The sequence below is a fragment of the Hydra vulgaris genome, chromosome 15 (genome assembly GCF_038396675.1).
Source record: "Hydra vulgaris chromosome 15, alternate assembly HydraT2T_AEP".
NCBI lineage: Eukaryota > Metazoa > Cnidaria > Hydrozoa > Anthoathecata > Hydridae > Hydra > Hydra vulgaris.
Window position 1 is genome coordinate 40,412,362 of NC_088934.1, and position 24,749 is coordinate 40,437,110.

General features: G+C 28.2%; 1 protein-coding gene across 4 annotated transcripts in view; it reads left to right on the forward strand.

Annotated features, from left to right (window-relative positions):
* LOC136073695 (uncharacterized) overlaps positions 1–24,749 on the forward strand; it is an 88,180-nt gene that overhangs the window by 57,834 nt on the left and 5,597 nt on the right. For 2 of the 4 annotated variants that reach the window (XM_065820375.1, XM_065820377.1), the window contains 4 exons: positions 15,056–15,395; positions 16,946–17,189; positions 22,327–22,541; positions 22,950–23,102. In XM_065820375.1, the coding sequence (XP_065676447.1) occupies positions 15,056–15,395; positions 16,946–17,189; positions 22,327–22,541; positions 22,950–23,102 (952 nt within the window). The remainder of the gene's footprint in view (positions 1–15,055; positions 15,396–16,945; positions 17,190–22,326; positions 22,542–22,949; positions 23,103–24,749) is intronic. The other 2 variants (XM_065820376.1, XM_065820378.1) reach the window with 1 other exon arrangement.

Genomic DNA, 24,749 nt, shown 5'->3' on the forward strand with positions numbered 1-24,749 from the left:
GAAGGTGCAAGCATTCTATATAGCGGAATTATTTTTTTACTTTTGTAGCTTTTTTCTGGATATGCTCAATGCGTTTTACTGCTGATTTTGAATTATTACATACTGGAGTTGCAAGTTCTAAATGCAGACTGATATAAACTGTATAATTTCTTCCATAGTTTGTTGTTTCTACTGATAAATGAATTTTTCAACTGCTCTAAAATGATTGAAAAACAAATTAATATCAAAATTTTTTTGATCGAAACTTTTTTTTGGGAATAATATCAAAAATTAATTTTAAGGAAATAATTCGAAAGAAAAAAAAAAATCGAAATTCATTTAGAAGGAATAATGTTGAAAATGCCTATACGGATTATTATTGAAATTTCGATTTACGAATAATATCAAAAAACAAGCAAAGAGGTAGAACATGGGAGGAGTGTTGCTACATCAACTGACAAATAGGTAGAACATGCAAGGAGTGCTGCTGCTACATTAACTGAGGGTTCTGTTTGAGCAGGCAGTCTATCAATTAAAAAAATTTTTTTTAGTTTATTCTCTATTTCAATATTAATCAGAAAAGGCCCTTTTTAAACTTATTTCCTTTTGAGCTATATTAATTTTGTTCTGTTCTTCGAATTTTAGATACAATTCATTTTTTAACAATTTCGGTTTTATTCTTTATTTCAATATTATTCTTGAAAGTCCCTTTTTGAGCTTACAGTTTGGCTGTTTTCGATATTATTACTACTACCTGTTAAAGTTGCAGCATCAAACATGTAGTAACCTTTTTAGAGCTTTTTTTTACCCATACGCAAGAATTTGCATTTTTTGTGGTTCAGCTTCATGTACTATTTTTCAGACCATTCTGTAATAGCATTTAAATCTGTAGCTTGTCTGAATCTGAAGCATCTTTAATTTTTCAGTTATCCACATACAATTTTTAAGGGAAGTAATTGATACCTAGGGTAAATCCTTTATATAAAAGATGAACAAAAGTGGACCCAAGACACTGCCTTGTGGTACACCACTAGTTATGTCTGCCCAGCTGGACTCGCACTTGCTGAGAATAACTTTCTGCTTTCGATTAGTAAGGAAGTCACTAATCCAGCGAAGCAGTTTCCCAGTGATACCAATGCTTCTAGTTTGTGCATAAGACATTGATGTGGCACAGTATCAAACGCCTTGGAAAAGTTAAGAAAAATTTCCAAAATTGAATGACCTTTTTTTTTTTTTTCTTGAAGTAATAGGACACTTTCAATTAAAATTCCAATATTTTGTTGAACAATAATAAATTTTCCCAATATTGCAAAAACGCAGTAAAAAATATATTTCTGGTTAACACCCTATATATATATGTGTATATATATATATATATATATATATATATATATATATATATATATATATATATATATATATATATATATATATATATATATATATGTGTGTGTGTGTGTGTGTATATATATATATATATATATATATATATATATATATATATATATATATATATATATATATATATATATATATATATATATATATCGATTGATGTTTAAAGTTTTACAATAATAATACAAAACTCTATTTTGGTTAAAAGTGCTCAATAATAAAGAAAGTAAACAATTTTCTAAATAGAGCGGTAAATATATATATTAATTTACATAGAGAAAAAACAACTTTTCATGGAACTATAAGTTTCATGTCTATACGGCAATCATCAGCCATGTATTATATCAAAAACAAACAAAAAAACATTAATAAAATTACAAAATACAGTGGAGCGACATCTGACATTTCTATGGAGACAAAACAAGAAAACGGTTAAAATAAAAAAAAATTATATACAAATCAGCTAATCACCAGTATCATAAAATGAAAGTAGGAATTTATTTTTATGTCTGCAATTTGAAACCAACTTGTTCCTTTTGTTTAACAGATTTTCCTCTGTATGCATGAAAATATAAACTTTAAGACAAAGGTTGCAAATTTTGGACGAAGGATTATATGTTTGGGAGCGCTTGATAATTTTCCACTTAGTAAAAACAAAAAGTTTTCTTTTTTAAGTTTCCAAATTTCTTTAGATAATTCCCTATCATTTCTGTACTTAATTAAATTAAAAGATTTTAAATGGTTTGCATACCTCAACTTGAAAGGGGTCTCACTAATACCAATATAAACTTTTTCTGTGTAATCTGGTTTATTGGATGAAACAATAGCTTGATATACAACATTCTTACTTAGACACTGGTTGTTCATAATGCAGGTAGATTTATTGATGCAGTTGCAGGTTTTTGTTGCTGTTTTTTATGATTGTATAAAATATTTTGATTATGCGAATTGATAACTTACTTAACGTTTAGCATACACAAGTAGCTAATTTTAATGGTGTTTCTGTTAAAAATCATATGTAATAAATGACCAACACAGGCCTTGTTACGAGATTTCATAACGCATTTTTAAGTAACTCAACTCAGCAAATATATTTTGCATCGTTAGAAGTTATATTGCGTCACTAGCGTCTTTACAAGTACCGCATTGTTATTAAAGTTATTTTATTAACGCGTTAAAAATCATACAAAAAGTTTTTTTTTTCTCACTAAAACAAAAGTTACAAATAAAATCAAAGTTAAAAAAATCATTTTTATTATTTTTTTCAAATATAAACTAAATTTTATTTTGAAAAAAATATTTTTTTCATGAAACGAAAATATTTGTTTATTTTCTTATGATTTTACATTTGGTTTTTGGTTATTTTATCAATTGTTAATAAATTTTTTCTTATTTAATTTGTGAACTCTTTTTAATAATGTTTTTAAACAATAGAGTTTTTTTTTGTAATTTATCAATTACCGATAACATATTCGTGATCATAATTTACTTTCATAAATTAAATGAACGTCATTAAAACTTTACGTTATTGAATTAACAATAAACAAAATATGTTATTAATAAAATTTTTACATCAAAATAAATCGTGTATTTTTTAAACTATTATGACTAAAAATAATTTTTATATTTAAAAGGAATTTATGTATTTAAAACACTTTATTTTTTTTAACTAATTTTTAATAAAAAAAAAATGAAACAAACTGTTTCTTTAACAAAAAAAATCTATTAGTTTACAATTGCGGTTAAATGCTTTTACTTACGACTTTATTTCTTCTGAATAAACGTCACGTTAACGATAATCAAAAGATAATTTAAATATTCTAAAAGATATAAGTTTTTGCGTAGCGCAAAACTGCTGAGCGCGTAGGCAAATCGCCTTTTCGCAAGCAAAATGCGAGCTGCGTAACGCTTCTTAACAAGGCCTGCCAACAGGAAAGCTTGCATCAATTATTTTTAAAAAACCATAACCTATCTTTGTTGTAACATTTTTACTATATACTAAACGGAACATTATACTGAATAATGTTCCGTTTGTGATATTTGTTTTGAATGGGTTTTGTATCTGACTGATATTTGAGCTTGGATGAGAAACCCAATTTTAACAATGCATCCTGATAGGGAGAAACAGCTTTTTCAAAAATTTCTTTGCTTGAAGATGCAGTAGACAATCTAAGTTCAATTGTTCGCGGTAGACTTTTTAATATGCACGGAGGGTGGTTAGAGTCGGAGTGAATATAATTAAGAATGTGATCTGGTTTTGAGTAAGGTTGAAAGGAACTGTTGCTAAGATTTAGTGTTAAGTCCAGGTAGTTGACGATTTTGACATTACAACTGATAGATAAATGGAGACCATTGCTTTTAAAAATATTTACAAAATGCTTCTTTATTTTTTCCATTTGCTGGCCGCTACGATTTTTAAAAATAGCTAGACCGTCGTCCCGATATAAACCTAATTCTTTACCGTTGTAATATTGATATAGTTGGTGCAACATAAAAATTCCCACCAGTTCACATACTTCTGCACCATCATATCATCATATATCATATATATATATATATATATATATATATATATATATATTATATATATATATATATATTTATATATATATATATATATATATATATATATATATATATATATATATATATATATATATATATATATCACCATCATATATATATATATATCACCATCATATATATATGTATATATATATAACACTCTGAATTAGGGTCAGCATTCAGCAATGTCGACCTAACTGCCAGCCTTAAAGTGTTTGAGGTCAGCAAAAAATTGCCGACCTCATTTCGATGTTTTATAGTAAGACCTTTACATCCAATTTTTGTTGCCGACCTTAAAAAGATTAAGATCACCATCGTATATATATATATATATATATATATATATATATATATATATATATATATATATATATATATATATATATATATATATATATATATATATATATATATATATATATATAATATATATATATATATATATATATATATGTATATGTATATATATATATATATACTTATTTTAAACATACGTATTTGTAATAATCACTGTGTAATTAGATTAATAAAAGTTATAAGTAAATGCACTCTATTGTTTAACTAAATAAGTTTGTAAGTATCTATATTTAGTAACTAATTTCTTTAACTACATTATGTCAAAAACGTTACAATGTTTTCAAAAATTAAATTTTTGAAAAAATTTAAATTGTTTTAGTTTTGAAATGAATGAAGAATTACGGCACCAGGCACATCTATGCTGATACTCGGATGTTCCGGTTGACTATTTATGTTGTTTGACTAATGCTTTTATGCTTTTCTTGTAAGAATGTTCAAGAAAGTATTTGTTGACAATGTATTTACAGTTGCGAACTGTAAAGAATTCCAATCATTTACAATTCGGTTTGTGAAATAATGGAATCATTCAGCACTCAGCATTAAAAATTGTAGTGTGAAGTAGCAGCCACTTTTATTTGTGGAGTGAAGAAGTCAACTTTTTCAAAACCATATATTATTTTATACTGTTGTATAAGATCTCCACTTTTCTTTTTGTTTTTTCGGAGTGGTTAGAAAGCTCAGTAGTTTCTTTAGTTGTTCTGTATTGGATTTTTTTTAGTCTTTTTATGTCTCGTTTGAGATAAAGTGGTGCTTAGAAAGCCAATTCTAGGTGTGGTGTAACACAAGTAGTATAGAGCACTTTTCAAAGTATCATAACTCTGTTTCTAAAAAACTTTTTGAGCTTTCCGAGCATTATGTTCACTTGATGCTGAAATCAAACTATTGTTTGACTTTGAGGTTGCCTGCAACAACCACACCAAGGTCACATTCAGTGGTTGTGATTTGTAATTGATGGTATGTATTATCTTCTTTTCTATTATGTAGTTGTGTGCAGATTTGTTTCTTTTTTGTCTACATGCAACACTAGTGTTGTCCAGGATTAGTATGAATTGTCAAAATGTCATGAAGTGAAGTTTTCCCATTATACTATCAATACCATGTCTGAAAATAATTTTTACAGATTTTTGATAAGTGATCCTGAGGTCCCTCAAGGCCTCTGAATTTGAACCCCATTTTTCAAGCAAAAAATAAAACCTTTTACATTATAAAATGTTATGATTCTTTAAATATAATAGCACAATTTAAACAAAATCATGTTTAATATAAAGGTAATCAGATTTACAAAAAAAAATAATAATAAGTTAATGTTACATTTAACATTTTAGCTTGAAAAAAATATAATGTTTTAGTCAATTTTGTGACCATATATAACAAAAAGTAAAGGGCTTTACGGTCTTTACTTGAAAAATTAGTAATTTACTTGAAAAGTGTTTGATCTCTTATACTCAACACACTCATATAGTACTTAGTATTACACTACAGTTTCACAAATTTAGTGTCTTTTTATCAAAACTGGAATATAACTTTCTATGCTGCTCGACACCCTGCAACAACCATGCTGCAACAACGCTGCATTGTTGATAATTTTAACTGGACAAACAAGTTGTTCTGCAACTCTAAAAGTCTGGTCTAAATTCCACTGCTCCACTGGTTTGGAAATCCAACCAGTGCTCACTTTTAAAATGTGGAACAACGAATGAGATTCAGACCTAATCAAACTTGTCAATGTTGTTTCACTACCAATTTTTTTGAATACTGGTTTACCAAGGCATGAGTTTTCTGGCATTGGACTCAAAAGCAATTGATCTGCCTTTTCTTTCTTTAGTGCATGAGTCATCAAAGAATGTTTACTGGATAAAGTAAACAGCACAACTTCTCTCAAGTCTTCCCAGGAAATGCATGCAGTTTTTCATCTTGTATGTCCAGGCATGAGTATTTTAATTTAGACAACTTGGTCATGTCTGTTTGCAAGTTTTATTATATGCATTGCTGAAAAAAGTTTAAAAAAAAAAGAAAGCAAAATAACAAAATAAGAAATTAAAATAAACTTAAATAAACAAAAATAATAATAACAATAATTTATATAGTTTGTGTACTGTTTTTGTTTTTGTTTCTTCATAGTGGCTATTATTTTCAGCAATAAAGTTCGGTAAGTCAAAGCAACAAAAAAAAACATTAAAAAGGATGATTTTCTAATTTTTTATTTGTTTTTTTTTAAAGAGGAAAGCAAAAATATAAATTGTCATCTGTTTGTAATATATTTGTATAATTTTAATGTAACAAGTATATATCAAGGGTTGAATTAAGCAATCACGATTTGCAAACTCTGGAAAAATATCTGGTCTTTAAAATTTTAGTTTATGCAAAGCTGTGTATTTTGTTTTCAAGGAGCAAATTATTATAAGTTTGTTAGCAAGAAAGTTATAAAAAACAAAACAATAAACTTACAACTACAAAAGTAATAACACTCAAGTCACTAAGTGCAAGTAATAAAACTATAATAGTGTTATTACTTTTATAAAGCATTTATTACTTTTAAACTTCGTTCTTTGTTCAAACAACATTATTAATTCCAAACATTACCTAAAGTAGAAAAGCATCTAGAAAAAATAAAGCGGATGTCAAATATTATTAAAAATTTCAGGAACTTTTACAAATAACTTAAACAACTTTATAAAAACTTTAGCATTTTGAAAAACGTGACTAATAGTCCGTAAAAACGCGCGTCAATTTTAAAACCAATCAATAAAAAATTTTTATTGGTTGGTTTTAAAATTAAGGCGCATTTTTATGGACCGTTAGTAATATTTTTCATAATGCTGAACTTTTTATACATAATGTTTTTATGAAGTTACTTAAGCTTTGAATATTATTTGAATATCTATTTTTCTAGATGCTTTTCTACTTCAATTAAAATTTGGGATTACTTATGTTGTTTTAACAAAGAATGAATTATAAAAGTGCATTATAAAAGCAATAACACTATTATAGTGATATTACTTTTATAATGCAGTTACTAGAGTGTTACTAGAGTGTTATATCACTAAAATAGTGTTATTACTTTTTTAGTCGTAAGTTTATTGTTTTATTTTTTTATAACTTTTTCGCTAACAAATTTAAGTTGATTTCGCCCCTCGAAAACAAAGAACACAGTTTTGCATAAACTAAAATTTTGAAAACCAGATATATATCCAGATTTTGCATTTTGCAATCGCTTAATTTAACCCTTGTTGCTACATTAAAATTATACAAATATATTTTAAAAACACATTGCAATTTATATTTTCGCTTTTCCTCTTTAAAAAAAAAAGTAAAATAAAGGATAATCATTCATTTAATTGTAGACTTGAAGCTGCTTTTTTTTTTCTTTGTCTTACCTAATTTTGTTGCTGAATATAACAACCGCTCTAAAGAAATAAAAATATGGTGTATCCACTCCCCATGATGTTTTCATCCATGCAGGAGTGTAGAAATGAGCCAAAAAACTATTCATACACATGAGTTCAGTAACCATGTCATCATCATACCGCATCTGTTTGGAAAATATATACATCTTTCCAACATATATGTTGTTGGCCATCCAACAAGCTTGATGCATCCCCCCTGGTTTGAGAAAGTGAGTGCCACATGGAGAAGTTTCACCCAAGATTTTCAAAGTGTTTTCAGCAGATTCACGATAATTATCTCTTGGAAAAGTTGTTGAATCCTTGCAAGATAGCATGTCTGTAATTTCTTTGACAACTTTATGTTTAACAACTATTCGTTTTCAGTTTCCAGTACTTGTATTGCTTGAACTTTATCCAAGTTTGACCGTGCATCTTTAAATTTTGCAAACAGTTTGTTTTCCAGGCCTAAAATGTCACCAAATAATAATTTCCACACAGCACCAACAACAAGTTCTAAAATGTGATGATACAAGCTAGGTAGAGTAACTTTTTATCTAGACTTGCTTCCATTAACTTAGCAGCTTCTTTGTGTATACCACTATTGCTAGCTGTTGTATCAAACACTAGAGCTACAACTCTGTCTGACAGATCACAAACTTGTATCAGATCAAGCGTTGCTTCAGCTTGAGTTGCTCCTTGAGAAATAGCTAGAGAAGGTACACCTAATAATTTCCCTTCCTTGTATTCGGGAGCTCCAAAAATAATAAGAATTGCAAGTCGTTTATATGTGTCTCCCAGCATATCTTTTAAAAGCTTACCATTCTAATGCAAAGCACCATATTAGGGAGTGTTCTGTTTTACTTTCTCCATGACACTTTCTGCAATCTTCTGACAATTGAACACTCTTGTTCTCCGAGTTGTAGATCTTGATATCTCAAAAATCTTCAAGATTACCTCTAGCAGCTTTTATTAATGCTGATATAATCATTGTCGTTTGATTGTCTGACAACTTGAGACGATCAGCAGCACTGGTTATCTGGTCACATTGCATTGTTTTCCTAGGTAGCTTAAGAGTTACATATTCGTCTTGATCTATTTTTGTTGCTTCTTGTTGTAGATTTGTTTCAAAATCATGATCAATTTCAGTTCAGTCATCTTCTTCATTTAATTGTGTCTCAGAATCATATATCAATTCTAGCAAAGCAGCAACTCCTTCGACCTGTTCTTCTCTTAAAATATCCAACCTGCGCTGTTGTTGGTCCAAATAAAAGTTGGTATCATCTTGTTTTTTTCTTTCTGAAAAAATTTTTGATTTCATAATCTATGGCGTCAGGTGCACCAATGTTAAAAAGAGAATCCAATCGTTCAATAAAACTTGCTCTCTTGCTACCAGGGTCAGTTGTTCTTCTTTTATATTTAATCAATCTCTGCCATTCATTCCAAAGTTTCATAACATCAAACATGCAATTCTGTCTGTATTTAGTTTTTATGCATGCCATATTCCAAAAAACAAGGACTGCATCAACCACAACATAAGCAATATTCTTATTCTTCACTTTATTTTTAATATTTTCTGGATCGTTCCTCAGAAATAAGACATATTTCATAATTTGCCTACAATCTGGCAGTTTGGCCCCATTAATTGGTGTTGAAGGAGGACCAATTAACCAGAAATCAGTTAACTTTCTTGTCACAGGTCTGCTTGGAACTCCTTTATGTGAGCTAGAAGTACCTTGACGATGTGGGTTCTCTTTTTTTCTTCAGACTTTTTGTCTTCAGTACTTCGCACTTTTTACTACTTCAGTCAACATTTTTCCAATATATTCATTGATAAAATTAAATTTATTCTTTCACTAAACAGTATCAAAACTCAAATAATACAACTAAAACCCACTGAAAACCAATCAAAACTTTTTAGAAATGATTCTTTGATTATTAAAATATTTGATTAAAAAAAAAAAAAAATGCAATTTATGCAAAAAATGAGGAACATCTTCAGAAGCCTTGAGGGACCTCAGGATCACATCCAATATCTGTAAAAGTTATTTTTTGACATAGTGTTGATAGTATAATGGGAAAAACTTCACTTCACAACGTTTTGACACTTCATACTATATCCTGGACAATCCTAATGTATCACTTTACAGTTGTCTGTGTTGAATAGCAAGAGCCATTTTTTTGACCAGTCTACTGCTTTGTTGATGCCATTTTGCATAAAAGCAGTGTCTTTGCTTAGTTTGATAACTCCCATAGTTTTACAATCATCAGTGGATATTTTCATGTGGTTAGTGATATTATTAAGGAGATCATTAATAAAGATGGCAAACATTAGTGGGCCAAGAACTGAACTTTGTGGTACCCTCCTTGTAACTCTCTTCCATTCAGATTCATGGTAATCAATTGCCATTCGCTGTGGTTTATTGGTGAGTCATTGTGTAATTCAATTAATTAATGACTCACCAATGTTGTATGCTTTGAGTTTATACAGTTTATACAATTAATGACTCACCAATGTTGTATGCTTTGAGTAAACGATGTGATATCTTATCAAAGGCTTTAGTAAAGTCATTGTAAATTATGTCAATAGCATTACCTTGATGAACACCTTCAGTTAAGATATCTCTTGTTTCTAGGAAATTTGTGATGCAGCTTGTTTTGTTCATGAAACCATATTGCAGAACTTTATATTTTGATTGTCTATGATGCTCTTGAGGACTTAGCAGGGTACGGATGTATGTGTGACAGGACAGTAGTTCAATATTTTGGTTCTGGACCCTTGAAAATTTCCATAATTAGGTCTGGAACAATGCTTTCTTTTAGTGGTTTATGGTAAACTTATATAAGAGGTGTAGTGAAAGCAATTGCACATAATTTTAGGACTCTCTGATTAAGTCCATCAAAACCCATTGATTTGGATTCTTTAAAAAATAACAATTGATTTTTTATATATGTTTTATATATGAGCTTTTATTTTTTTAAATGAAAATTAATATTTATTTTTTAAATTAGGTAGTAACTTGAAAGATGCATGCGAGTATCCACTTTTTCTGTAAAAAGAGTGCTTAAATTCCTCCTCCCAACCTAAAAATGATATTTTTAAGTTAAATTATTTTGAATTGAACCAATTATTAATTTTCTTCTTGGCTTTTAGTAAATGATTAAAATTTTAAATTCCATCAATGAAACTAAATAAATGTCGTTATAAGTTCTTAATTGTTTTAGAACAATTGAGAACTTATAACGACATCAAACTGTTGATCATTGTTTAGTTTCCATATCTGAACAAAAAGTGATATAAAATAAAACTAACAATAGAAATAAATATGTTTATATATTATTTATAGATATTATATATAGATATAAATAAATATAAATATAAATAAATATTTTATAGCTTTTATAGCTTAATAAAAATTTTCTTTTCACTTAAAAAATTTAGTTTTCTTCAATTTGTACTTGGCTTTATTTTAGTTTTACTTCAATTTTATTTCTAGTTTTCTTCAACTTGTAATAAGGTCCTTGGTTGCCACAGGTTGCCAAGGCTTAAGACAACTGCTTAAATAATCATCATAATGAAAATTATACTGCTAGGACTAAAAACTTTCATCAACTCTTATCCAGATTTTTTTTTTTTTTTCAGTCACAGTTACACAACTAGCATCTTAGTAAACCATATCTATCTATCCACATCTAGTAAATCACATCAAATGTATGGCACAATAAAAGAACACCAGAAAAAGATTACTGTTATTTCTATGTACGTGTTTTTTCATCTTTAGTAGCCATGGTGTATTTCACTTGATTAATTACTATACTTATCAAACTGCCTAAAAGAGCGTACACCTAATTGCTTTATCACATTGACCAATAGTGTGCCATCAATTTTTCCTGTTATTTTATAAATTTGATCATTTATATCTCATTTTATGCAGTAACATGCTTAAGTAACTAGACAAGAGCATATATAGATTTTATACAGTAACATGCAAAAGTAACTGGATGAATATATACAGTATCGGACAAAACGAGTGCAACCAAATAATGCTAATTTAGTTTCTTTATATAAAAGTGCTGCATTTTTTCAATTTAGAGAAATAACTATGTAACTGTTTAGAGACAAAGTTCTTCAAGTTTTATTCATCACAAAGTTCATTATTTGTACACGAAAATTAATAAATTAATCAAAAGTATTAAAAAAAGTTGATTTCCTTCTGGACAAAACAAGTGCAACTCGACAAAATGTTGACCAAGTTGTATTTTGCTATCAATATTTCGTGGCGAATCCTTTGTTGTCGATCACAGCCTTACATCTTCGAGGCAAAGATTCGATCAGGTGATCAATGAAACTTTGTGGAATCGCTGCCCAGGCCTTTTGGATTTGTTCAAACAGTTGATCCTTATTACGAACACCTTCACGATTAATTCTGTGGTTGACAATCTCCCACAGGTTCTCGATAGGGTTGAGATCCGGAGATTGAGGCGGCCAATCCATCACCAATAGGTGGTTGTCTACTTTTGCAGTGTGTTTCGGATCGTTGTCTTGCTGAAAAACCCATTTTATTGGCATATTCCATTCAGCATGAGGTAACATAACATCTTTCATGATATTTTTATACATGAAACGGTCCATTATTCCATCATTTCGATGTATTGGACCTAGACCGTTAGCAGAAAAAACCCCCAGACCATTACATTGCCTCCACCATGCTTCACGGTCTTATGGCAGTAACGTAAATCGAGGCGTTTTCCGGCCGGTCGACGTTAACGGCAAATGCCATCGCTTCCAATGATGTTGAACTTCGATTCATCACTGAACAGGACAGTTCGCCAATTCTGCACATTCCAGTCAATATGAGATGTAGCAAACAGGAGTCTTTTCTTCTGGGTTTTTAGTGAAATCAGCGGTTTCTTTGCAGGGCATTGAGAAAACAATCCGGCTTCAACACCACGTCGTCTGATTGTTCGGTCCGATACAGGCAGCTCTAATTGCTTTTGTATCTCGAATGATGATATCCAGGGATCCTTCTTGACGGATCTGACAATCATAGAATCCTCTCTAGAAGTGGTGGAACGCGGTCTTCCACCTTTGTTATCTGCTGCCAACTTCCCCGTAGAATGATATTTGGAACATAGTCTTGATACGGTCCATTTTTTCACGTGATATTTATCACAAATGCTTTTTTGTGATATTCCACTTGCGTAATCGCCAATAATTTTCTTTCTTAGTTCCAATCCGAGACTGTCGGGAGCCATTTTTGCACTTGAAGTCATAAAAATAATAAAAATAAATAATCACGCTTCTCAAGGCTTACAGTGTTACATTTACCTTGTGATGATACAATAATGCTCTGTGGAACACAACGTCTTGGTTGGATGTGGATTGTATAGATGTAATGAAACACTTGTTGTATTTCACTTCTTGTGTTGATGTTCTTCGATAAAACACTTTGATAAAACTCACTTCGATAAACTGTCTTGATAATACTGACTGATTGACTTCCATATACTGACTGAATTACATGTTGATTTACATGTCTCTTATATAGTAAAATGAACCTGTGTGAACCTGTTCTGGAAGATTCTAGATGCTTCTTTTCGATGCTTCTGGAAGCTTCTGGATGCTTCTGAATGTTTCTGGATACTTCTGGATGCTTCCAGATGCTTCTTCTTGAAACTTCTGGAAGCTTCTGCATGCTTCTGGAAACTTCTGGATACTTCCTTTAATTATTAAAAAACTTCCGTGATGTTGACACGGACCAGACTTAAGAAAATGAAACAAAGCAAAAAAGTTGCATTTGTTTTGTCTGCTGCAAAATGGCACTTGTCAACAAAATTCTGCCTGTGTGCTGTCACCCGTCAGCTGATTGCTCATTGCATGGCATGCTATGACTCCAGAGTCCTGAACTGTTTGCTGTGGTAGTATAGTTTGTTTCGTTTTTAAGACATGTAAAATTAGGAACACTTTTTAGCATTGTTCGATGTTGGTTGCAAATGTTTTGTCCAATACTGTAGATTTTTGAATGAAAAAATTTTAAAAGTCAAAAAAACATTTTTAAATAATAAGCTTTTAATGAATCATAAAGTTTTCCATTTTTTTAATGTATTTTTCATCCTACTTTATTATAACATTCTATTTGCTTCTTTTAATTTGAATTACTTTATTTAGTAATAGCTATGCTTGACTTTTTTCTTTTCTTTTTTTCTTTCTGTTGTCATTTAAATAAACCAAGTTGCTTTTTGATATTTTTGTTGTTTTTGTCAAAAAACATTTGTTATTTTTGGCTATTCCATATGAATTTTGTGCTAATTTAATAATTTTAACTTTCCGCTTTTTGGATGTATTTTTATTTATTACTATAAAAGTTCCAAAATCATTTTTAGCTGTGTGATAAACCAGAATTGGTTTAGAGATCATTTTTTCCAAAAGTAAGAAATCATTGATTGTTGGCTGGCTATTATTTTGAGCACAGTATTCAAATTTAACTACTCAAATTTAAAAGAAAAGTTGATCAAAAACTGAAGAAAAGTAGCAAAGCCAGTGATTTTTAAATAGTTTGTTATGTTTTTAATAAAAATTAAAATGTTTGAATCATGATAAAAAATCACAAAAACATTTTTATTATTTTATATTACTAATATATTACTTATTATTTTTTATTATTTTTTTCTCAAAAAACTTCTTTTTTTGAGGTTTTCCGAAGTTCAAAGTTCAATCCCCACCATGTCCCTGGTAGTACCGCGCTCAACTTGTTTCTCAGCGCAGCAGCCTTGTTTGTCAAGGTTCGTGTTTCAGAGTTATAGGGTTGAGAGAGGGTTATAACCAAAATTAAGCAACCTCCTTGTCTGTAGTGGCCTTCTCGTCCTTGGGGAGGTGAATTATATATATATCTGTTAATGCTCTCTAGCAATTCGGTTAAATTTTTTCAAAATGTATTAGCAATTACCAGGCCACCTTCTTTTGAGACCCAACATGACTTATAAAACCTTTTTATCTGGCATTTTGGGTCTTGTTGCAAAACTCAGTCTAGAGGTGGCCCACAAAATCTATTGCTTGTGAACACCAATAGAAAATTTTAAGAATAGGGTCAGATATTTTTTTGAAATCAAGGGACGTTTGATGCACCCTAATATATACATATATCATATATGACACTTAGTTGTTAAAAATATACTATTTTAACAATATTAATTTTAAGAAATAAGAGCAGCATTTGAAGTTTTTTTAAATAACATTTACTGTTTCAGGTTGAATATTTCACATTTCTTTTTAAGTTCTAAAATTGCCTCATTTTTCAATATTGTATAGTTTTTGTAAAACTAAGAATTTTTTTTTTGTTCAAGAAGAAAAAACAAAAGTATAATTATATATTTAGAATGGAGAACATTGCAATGTAGTTGTTGCTATGTATACTCCAAAAGGCAACGAAGAAGGTGAGTTTCAAGCCAATGTCATTACTGGAGATTTTGATGCAGATGTTATGTGTGAAGATAAAAGCAACACATTGCAGGTTGCGTATGATTTACTGGACAACACAATAGAAAATGGTAATGTTAACACTCCAGATAAAGAATATATGTCTTCCCTCCAATATGAATCAAAACCCTCAGAACCTGAAATACATCCTACATCCCCTGGACTCATAATACTACCAAATTCCTTTGCAGCTGAAACGCAAGCTATTACCTCTGAACCTGAAATAATTGCTTCAGAAGGTTTTTAATCTTTTAACTTTTTTTTTTTTGTTTAATTTTATTTTAGTTTATATTTGTTTATACTTATACCATTTTATAAATTTGCTTATAATTATATAATTGCTATTTTTTATAACTTATTTTTTTTAAGTATTGAAATTTTGAAAAATTATTGTCTGATATTAAGGTCCATTATTCTTATATTACTAAATCTTGTATATTATCTCAGAAGTTTGGGTACTAAAGGTCATACATTTGAAGTAGTTTAGGTACTAAAGTCTAACATTCCATTTCTTATGCAACTTATTTCCTCTTCTAAAGATAAGGCAGAACTATTTGCAAAACACTTTTATTTTTATTTTTTCATTTTTAACACTGTTCACCTTTCCAAGGTCAGAATTAATGCATATAAAGATGGAAAAAACATTGAGGATTTTATAATCTCATCTCAAAGAAAATTTATTTTTATATAGAACCAAATAAGTTTCATATTTTTGTTTATTTGATATAGTAAGAAATAACAATTGTATTTTGAAGTGACAAAGACAGTAAAAAATCACTCAAAATACTTTAGAAATGAATAGATTTTCTAGATTTATAAGTGTACTGTAAATCACTTTTACAAAGTAAATTTAGTCTCCCATCTTGTTTTCTTTATACTGTTTTTGATAACAACATTTTAAGTCCATTATATCTTAATAAAAGCGCTCACCTTGCTCCTCTGATTAAATTCCCATTTTTTCCTTGAATTTATTGAAATGAGTGTCAATGATATAGATTTTAAGTGACCTTTTGCATCCCATTTTGGGGTAATTATTTATAAGAATTTTAACCACCTTGACAAAGTTTTCAACTTTGTGAATACCCAGTAATCCATGAACAACACCAGTTGCTCATGGGTGTTAAGTCACCCTCTTTGTCCTGTTTAAGGTCTTGACAAACATTATTTCATATTTTTTTCATCACAATTTTCATATTTTTGAAACTTCTTAATCTTTCGCTCGGCAAAGATATGAATTGTCAAGAATAGTGGCAATTTTCTTAATGAGGCCTTACTTGATGTGCAATTGTGGCGTGAGCATTTTTCTGAGGTTCTATCAGTGGATCCCAGTGCAATGCGGCCATCTTTTATGTAATAATGCACCTTAGTGTCATGGTAGTCTTATAAGTAAAGGACACAAGGGAAATTTGTGAAACCACCTTGAAGGCCCATGAGGAATGAGACCATTTTGAAGTCTTTAATAAGAACCCATTAATAGTCATTATACTTCAAGGTACTCAGCAATATCTTGACACTAATGTAGTCCTCATACCAAAAAAGAATGCTCCTAATATAGCCAGATGTGTCAAAGTATGTTTGATAGGCCTCACACATCTAATGACTTGCTTCCACAGACCCCTATTTTTTTATTTGTTTTTAGCAATACCAGTTAAGAAATCACATTTTCATCCCAAGGACAAAAAAAATAAAAATTATTACATAGTGTCATTTTTGCTAGCTTTTAATAAAACATTTATTTATTATTTAAGATGATGGTCATGATGCGTTTTTATTTTTTTTATATATATAGAATATAGATTGGCTCGCAGGGCAATAGAAACACACAATATTCTGAGAAAAATCCATGGTGTACCTAATCTTCAATTAGATAATGACATGAATAAAGCTGCTGCCAGCTATGCATACAAGATTGCTTCTAAAAAATCACTGGAGCATGCTTCACTAGAAGAGAGACAAAATGATGGTGAGAACTTGGCTTATCGATGCTCTACAGAACCAGATGATTTTCAAGCTATTCTACCTATCAAAGATTGGTATATTTTTATATTAGTTTCTTTAGCATCTGTCAAAAATGCTGTAAAAATTAAACTAGGTAACTATTTTGTAGCAGTATTCTTTATGATGCTTTTTGATATTGGTTGTTAACTTGGAGTTAACTTATAGCTTAAAATATACTTAGCATTATTGGCTCAACATAAGCAGCAGCTTTTTTTGACAAAAAAAATGTTTCTTAAAAAAAATTTTGTTTCCTCTTTTTACTTTTGATATCAATTTTAGCAATGTTTATTCTAACCATTTTATGAAATACAGTTTTTTTATTAAGTGTGGTTACGCGATTCAAACAAATCATTTATTTTGAGCCCGCATTTGCTAAAACATGTATGTAAATTTCTCTTTCATTTCTCTCAAATCTCTTTTTCATTTTCTAACAACTATAAGTAGTCAGTTGATTAGAACTTATCAGATGAAACTATGATCAAAACTTATTCAGTTTTGTTTTATCAATAAATTTAATACTAAATTTCTTATAACAGTACCAATACAATATTCCTCTAATGATGCTCTTTTCTTTTAGACAAGATCCAAAAACACATTGTAAACGTAGTTGGACCTACTTTTTGTCAAGCCTGAGCCTCTCTCCCATTGACATATAGTTGCATCTCTTTCTCTTTTTTACAAATACTATCATTGTTAATAGTATTTGTAGAAAAGAAAAAGAGATGTAACTTTATGATAAAGATGATGGCAGCTCAAAGGAGCTATCATCTCTAGTTCCGTCAACCAAATCTCATTCTCGCTTAACTCGTTATTCAGCAAAGTTACATTCTTTTACTGTATCTGTCTCTGCATGCTCTAAAAACTTTTAATCATCTTGTGTTTTTTACCGCACTTTAACCTTATGGAACTCTCTCCCATCTTCATATTTATTTTGACTCATATAACCTACAACTTTTCAAGTCTTCTTTCAACCATTTCCTCTATTCTTTTTCTCTTTAACTCTATTCTTTGTTTACTAGTAATTCCCAACTTAATAGTGGTTGCTTGTCTTTTTGGGAGTGAATTAGAATTTAATAGTGTTTAAATTATGAACTTAATTGTATAATATGAAATAATGGTAAATCAGAACTATAATATAATATAAAATAATCGTAAATTAGAACTTAATAGTGGTTGCTTGTAATGGATGGAACTAACACATGTTTATGAATTTATGTTTTTTTATTTTATAACATTTTATAATCTTTTTGCACTCTTTATTCATATCAAAATATTTTTTTTTTGTTGTTGCTTCAAAGCTAAGAATATTAACATGTTCTCTAATTTTCTTAGAATATATTTATTTATTGCATCTATTTCTGTTTTTAATAAAATAAGTTAGTGTCATAAATAATTTTTACATTGTCTGATAAAAGTCCATGAATTTGGATTAATGAGCATTAGTTGCTTAATAGAATTTCTTTGAAAAGATGAGAATGGTACAAAAAAAAAAATTATTTTTTTATTGTTATTAATTTCTTAATAGATATCCATTTTGCATATACACAATCTCAGATATCAAAAAATATACACACCTCAGATATCAAAAATCTGACACTTCAGGTATTAGATATCAGATCTGAATCTTAAATAGAAGAATTACCGGATAGCATATTTTGAAACCCTATACATGCTCAGAGCAGGCAGAGATATGCGCAATCTGATTCGCTGATTTTGAAAGAGAGACTTTTGAGCATATGTTTAATTCAAAACAAATAGCTAAAAATGTTTGAATAATGAAAGTGAAATTGAGTAATTGCATAAAAAACCAAATACTAATACAAAAAAAGCATGATTTTTCTATCCAATTTTGTACAATATATTGGACTTACACTTTTACAAAACTTCACAACTTGAAACCGTGATTGTCATAATATTTTCTTAAAAATTTTTTTAGATTTTGAAAAATTTTAAAAGGTTTTAAAAAATTAGTTTGTTTTCCTTATGGTTTTTATAACTCTTAGATATGAAAAAGACAACTATTGTAACAAACTATAAACCAGATGGTAAAACTTGACTATGCTGTGAGTCTCATATGATAGATTTTTCAAAACAGTTTTAAAATTTACCTTGTAATATCAGTAGAATATTATTAACTTGGTATAATTTTGTTCAAAATAAGATCCCATTAATCCTATTATTTAGCAAGAAAAAAATTAGAAAAAATTGCCTAATTTCTTTTCAGAACTTCACACTTATTACTCCCATATATAAATTATATACATCCTAAATTATTTTAAGTTTGAGAATAGTGCTTATTGGTTATTATAGATAGCTGAGATAATTTGCAACACTTTCAAATTAAAAGCAATTGTAAGCAAGAGCTAATATAGATTGCCTTTGGTAATATATAAAAGATTGCAAAACATTGAAGCATAATAAGCATAAAAAATCTTTAATGTCCACAAGTGTGTTTTGATATAGTAAATTAATTACCAAAAGGAATAACTCTCAACTTACCCCGCCTTTATGAAAAACTAAGTGTAAAAAGGTAGAAAAAAATTAAAATCATACAAGTAGTAAATGACCGGGGTTGATTTGTGACCAGGGCTGCATAAACACTTATACATCATTAAGTACATTTTTTTTTCAAAATTTATGTTTGATTTTGTATATATATGCATTTATAAACATCATTATGATCAACATGATCATCATCATCATCATCATCATCATCATCATGACCATCATCATTATCATAATCATGATCATCATCATAATCATGATCATCATCATCATCATAATCATCATCATCATTATTATCATCATCATCATCTTCATCATCATCATGATCATTAGCAGCAGCAGGCTTTAGCCTTCCTCTTTTATGCTGTTTCTCTAATCATGGTTGATGCTCAAATGAGCTATCATCTCTATTACAATAACCCAAAACTCATTCTTGCTTGGTTTCTTATTCAACAAGTTGCATCCTTTTACTGTATCTGTCTCTATTTATTAAATACTGGCATAAATATATGCCAGTATTCTATAATTGGTAAAAAATGTTTACCCTTTAATAGCAACTGATGGTAAATAGTATTAAATAAAGCAACATACTTTGTTAAATTTTATATTTATTATGCTGATAATTTATTTTACATTATATGCTCCTGAAGAAAAAAAAAATGTCTGCTCTAGAAAAATGAAAAAAAACTTAAATAAAATGTATTCCATATTCAAAATTTTATGAATATTTTCGTTATGTAATGTTTTGGTATAACCAATGAAATCAAGTGTGCTTTTTTTGAAATTCTGTCAATATCTCTTGTATAATAATATAAAAATAGAGATATCTAATCTTTTATTTTGAAGTGAAATTAATAAATTTTTTTAAAAACTTCTTCAAATGTAAAAGCTTGTTTTGATGAAGTTTTTTTAATTTCAATGAAAACTAAGATGTAAACTAGTTTTGTAAAGCATCTGTAAAAATTTTCTTTTTCCAAAAACTTGTGTTAAATTCTTTATAATTAACAAGTTGGTATAAAGATGCAGTAGCAGCTTAGAACAACCTCTGCCTCAGCTTAAAATTTTTACTTTGCATACTTTAAGTACTTTACCTGTAGTCTGGTGCAATTGCATATAAACATTTATTAAGCATGCTTTATAGAACATAGACATTATTAAATTTGACGAAAAAGCATTTAAAAATCTTGCAAAATTGCACTCATGCAAATTCAAGTTAAACATTTCAAGAGTTTATACATGCAAAACACATTTTGTAATAACAAAAATAGTCATAGCATAATAACTAATTTTGTTCTTTTTTTTTGATAATTTAGTTGTCTTTTCTTCTTTTTCTCATTAAAGCATTTAATTTTAACCACTTAGTTTGATTTTTTAAATTTTTTTTTTTCAATTATTACAATAAAAAATTTGACTTTGATACTTTTTAATGCTTTTAATGTCAGTGTTTATATGTAAGTCTTCAAATTATTACAGTAGACAAACATATAAATTTCACTTCTTATGTTAAATTTTCAAATAAATTATTAATATCTAATTGTCATCTTTTATATATAAGGTAATGTAGCCTGCCAAACTAAATTTTTCAAAAGTGTGTAATGGTTAAAAACGATGTTTTATAATAAAAAAATATATTTGTCTTCTCAAAACTACGGTCGAAGCAAAACGCAAAAATAAAATCTCCTCAGAGCTCATATTGACATGGAACATGCAAGCTAGTTTTGCAATCAGTACAAGTTTTCTTTATTTAAAAATTCTAATCTTCAAGTCGTTATAATTAACATATAAATCAATTTAATAAATAAAGTTCTTCACCAGTAGTCAGGTAAAACTGTATATAATCTTTGTATGCGAAAGTACTTCACCAGTAGTCTTATACAACTGTATATAAACTTTGTATTTGACTATGCTTCAAGGTTAAGGACATATTTTATAAGAAACAAATTTATAGATCTTTTCGAATTTGCTTCAACACATACATTTTTTTCCATTTCTTTAAATAAACAACAGATAAAATCTCCATCACCAAGATAAACTTTATTGAAATTTTGAGATTTTTACGAGTGAAAATTCTCTTATACAAATAGGTTTTGATACTTCTTAAATACTCTGAAGAGTACTAAAATAAATTGAATTTCCTGTGTTGATAGTAACACAAGACTTGTATTGATAAAGTTTATCATTACTTTGAAATTTGTTTCGAAAATCAGGTTGTTTTGATTTTAGTTATACTTTTCAACAAAGGCACACTTGCCTCTCTGCGCATTGAAAATGTATTTTTAATTAGCCATTTCGTCCCCTCAGTATTATCTTGTTCTATCTACAAATGTAATAAATAAAATGTTATATCTAATATAGTAAGTAAACACACAAAAAAAAGTTATATATGAATAGATACAATGTTCTATGTAATACAATATAATATATTATATCAGGTAGAACATCGTATTTATTTATATATATATATATATATATATATATATATATATATATATTTTGTATTTATTTTATATATTAGATAGAACATTTTATTTATTACATTTGTAGATAGAACAAGAAAATACTGAGGGGATGATTTGTTATTGGTAATGTTACAATAATATTACAATTTTTTATTAGTAATATTAATAAATCCATTGTTTTTGTTTATTTTCATTTTTTTGTCCTCAGGTATAATGAAGTATGTCATTCTAAGTATTCCTTTGATGGAAGCAGTGATTTGTCATTAGTTTCTCATTTTACACAAATGATTTGGAAAAACTCAGTTAAGTTTGGTTTTGGTTTCGCTACAACAAAGTTTGGTGAAATGACATGTCACTATTATGTTGCTAGATATCGTCCCGCTGGGAATATTATTGGTGAATACTTCTCTAACGTCTTAAAAGGTAAGTTAAAATCATTTATTATTAAAAAGAAAGTTTTTTTACTTATCAGAGATAACATGTGTTTAAACTTCAAATTTTCATATTAAAGTTCTCATGTGACGTGTCTTCTTATCTTAGTTTTTATTCAGTCTTCATCATGTAGTCAAAATTTAGTACTATATTTAATTAAAAATCCTACCAGTAAGGTGTTCCATATCTTATCCATCAAAAAGCTAATGATTGTTTGGTAGTCTAGGTGTTGTTAACTAAAAAACTTTTACGAAGTTAAAGCAATAAAACTTGTCACAACTTTATACTGATTTTTTTTAGCTGTAAATTATAGTTCACCACTTAGACGAATATTTTAATATTTAAATAAATTATTATTTGCATTATAAACACGCTAAAATATTTATTATTTCTTTTTAGGAAACTTCTCACCCTCCTTAACATGTGATAATCTAAACCAAGTTCTTGGAATTACGATCTCAAAACGAAGCTTTAAGAATCTATTAAAAAAGAGATTGGTTAGAAAACCAAAACATGCCGTTCAGCGAATGGAAATTTCTCACAAAAGTAAAGGTTATTTTCTTTTTTTATATATATATATGTTTTATATGCTTTCTTTTAATGTTTTGTATTAACTTCCAACTATAAAGGAAGTAAATATTAGATTTATTTTCGCACACGCGTGCCTGTGTACATGCATGTGTATGCATGCACACACATATATATAAACACACACTCGCGGATGGTGTGGAGTTTTACTCCACACTGGTGTCTAGCTAGCACTCTAAGACAAGCATGTGGACCTATTTTGCACATTTCTGTGCAAATGTTTGCTTATATGTCAATGTGGATTTATTTATTATTAAAAATTGGCTACTGGATTGCTTGTGGGTTCATTTTCAAAAAAATAGAATAACTTTTTTTTAATCTGCGCGCTAATTTTGAGAATAATTATTATTGTTTTAAAATAATGTCCTGAAAACTGAAGGTTTCTTTAATTATTTGCATGGTTTTTTTTCATTTAATATTCAAAAAAAAATTATTATTTGTTATTATTTTATTTAAAATTTTCAGGGTTACTTATACGCTCATTTTTAAAGAAAAAGAAGTGTTTAAGTCATAAAATATAATTACTGACAATAACACTAAAGCACAATAAATGCATGGAGTTGTACATATATAGATTTAAGAATATTTAATTTCTGTGACATTCACTAAATGCAGAGCAGCAACAGTTTTTTACTTTCCAATCTTTCAGAGACTATAGCACATTTCCATGATGTTTTCCTATGCGTAAAAATAAACAAAAATCATTTTTAAACAGACAGAAAAATGTTATAAAAACTGTTATACCGATAATTATATATATATATTATATATATATATATATATATATATATATATATATATATATATATATATATATACATATATACATATATACATATATATATATATATATATATATATATATACATACATATATATATATATATATATATATATATATATATATATATATATATATACATACATATATACATATATACATATATACATATATATATATATATATATATATATATATATATATATATATATATATATATATATATATATATATATATATATATATATATATATATATATATATATATATATATATATATATATAACAAAATGAAAGGGTAGATGAATAGGATAAATAAAGTAAAATTTGAATGATAGGGTTGTACAACATTTATTACAAGTCCATCATCATCATATAAAAACATTTTAGATTTACTTATTTGATGTTAAATATTTCCATAGTTATATCTTAACAATTAAAGTGTCTGTTATGAGCAAAGTATTGCAATTTCCACTGGAATTATCATAAGTTTCTCTGAAGTTAAACACAAAAAATAACAGATAGAGTTAAAAATGGCAACTGTTTGATAAATTTATTGCTTACATAGTGAGTCTGTTAATACATTTATACATAATGTATATACATACATAATACATAAAAAAATACATTTGCTAATGTATTTTTTTTAAATTAGCTGTAATTTTGGTATCTATTTCTAAAAAAAAAGTTTCATCATATTTATACTTACCAAACACAATTATTAATTAGGTAACAACCACAATTTTTTTGTAAGAAACAACATTTTTGCAATAGACTCTAAAGCTTTCTTCAACTTTTCTGCCAATCTGTTACCACAAGTAGGGCCATGT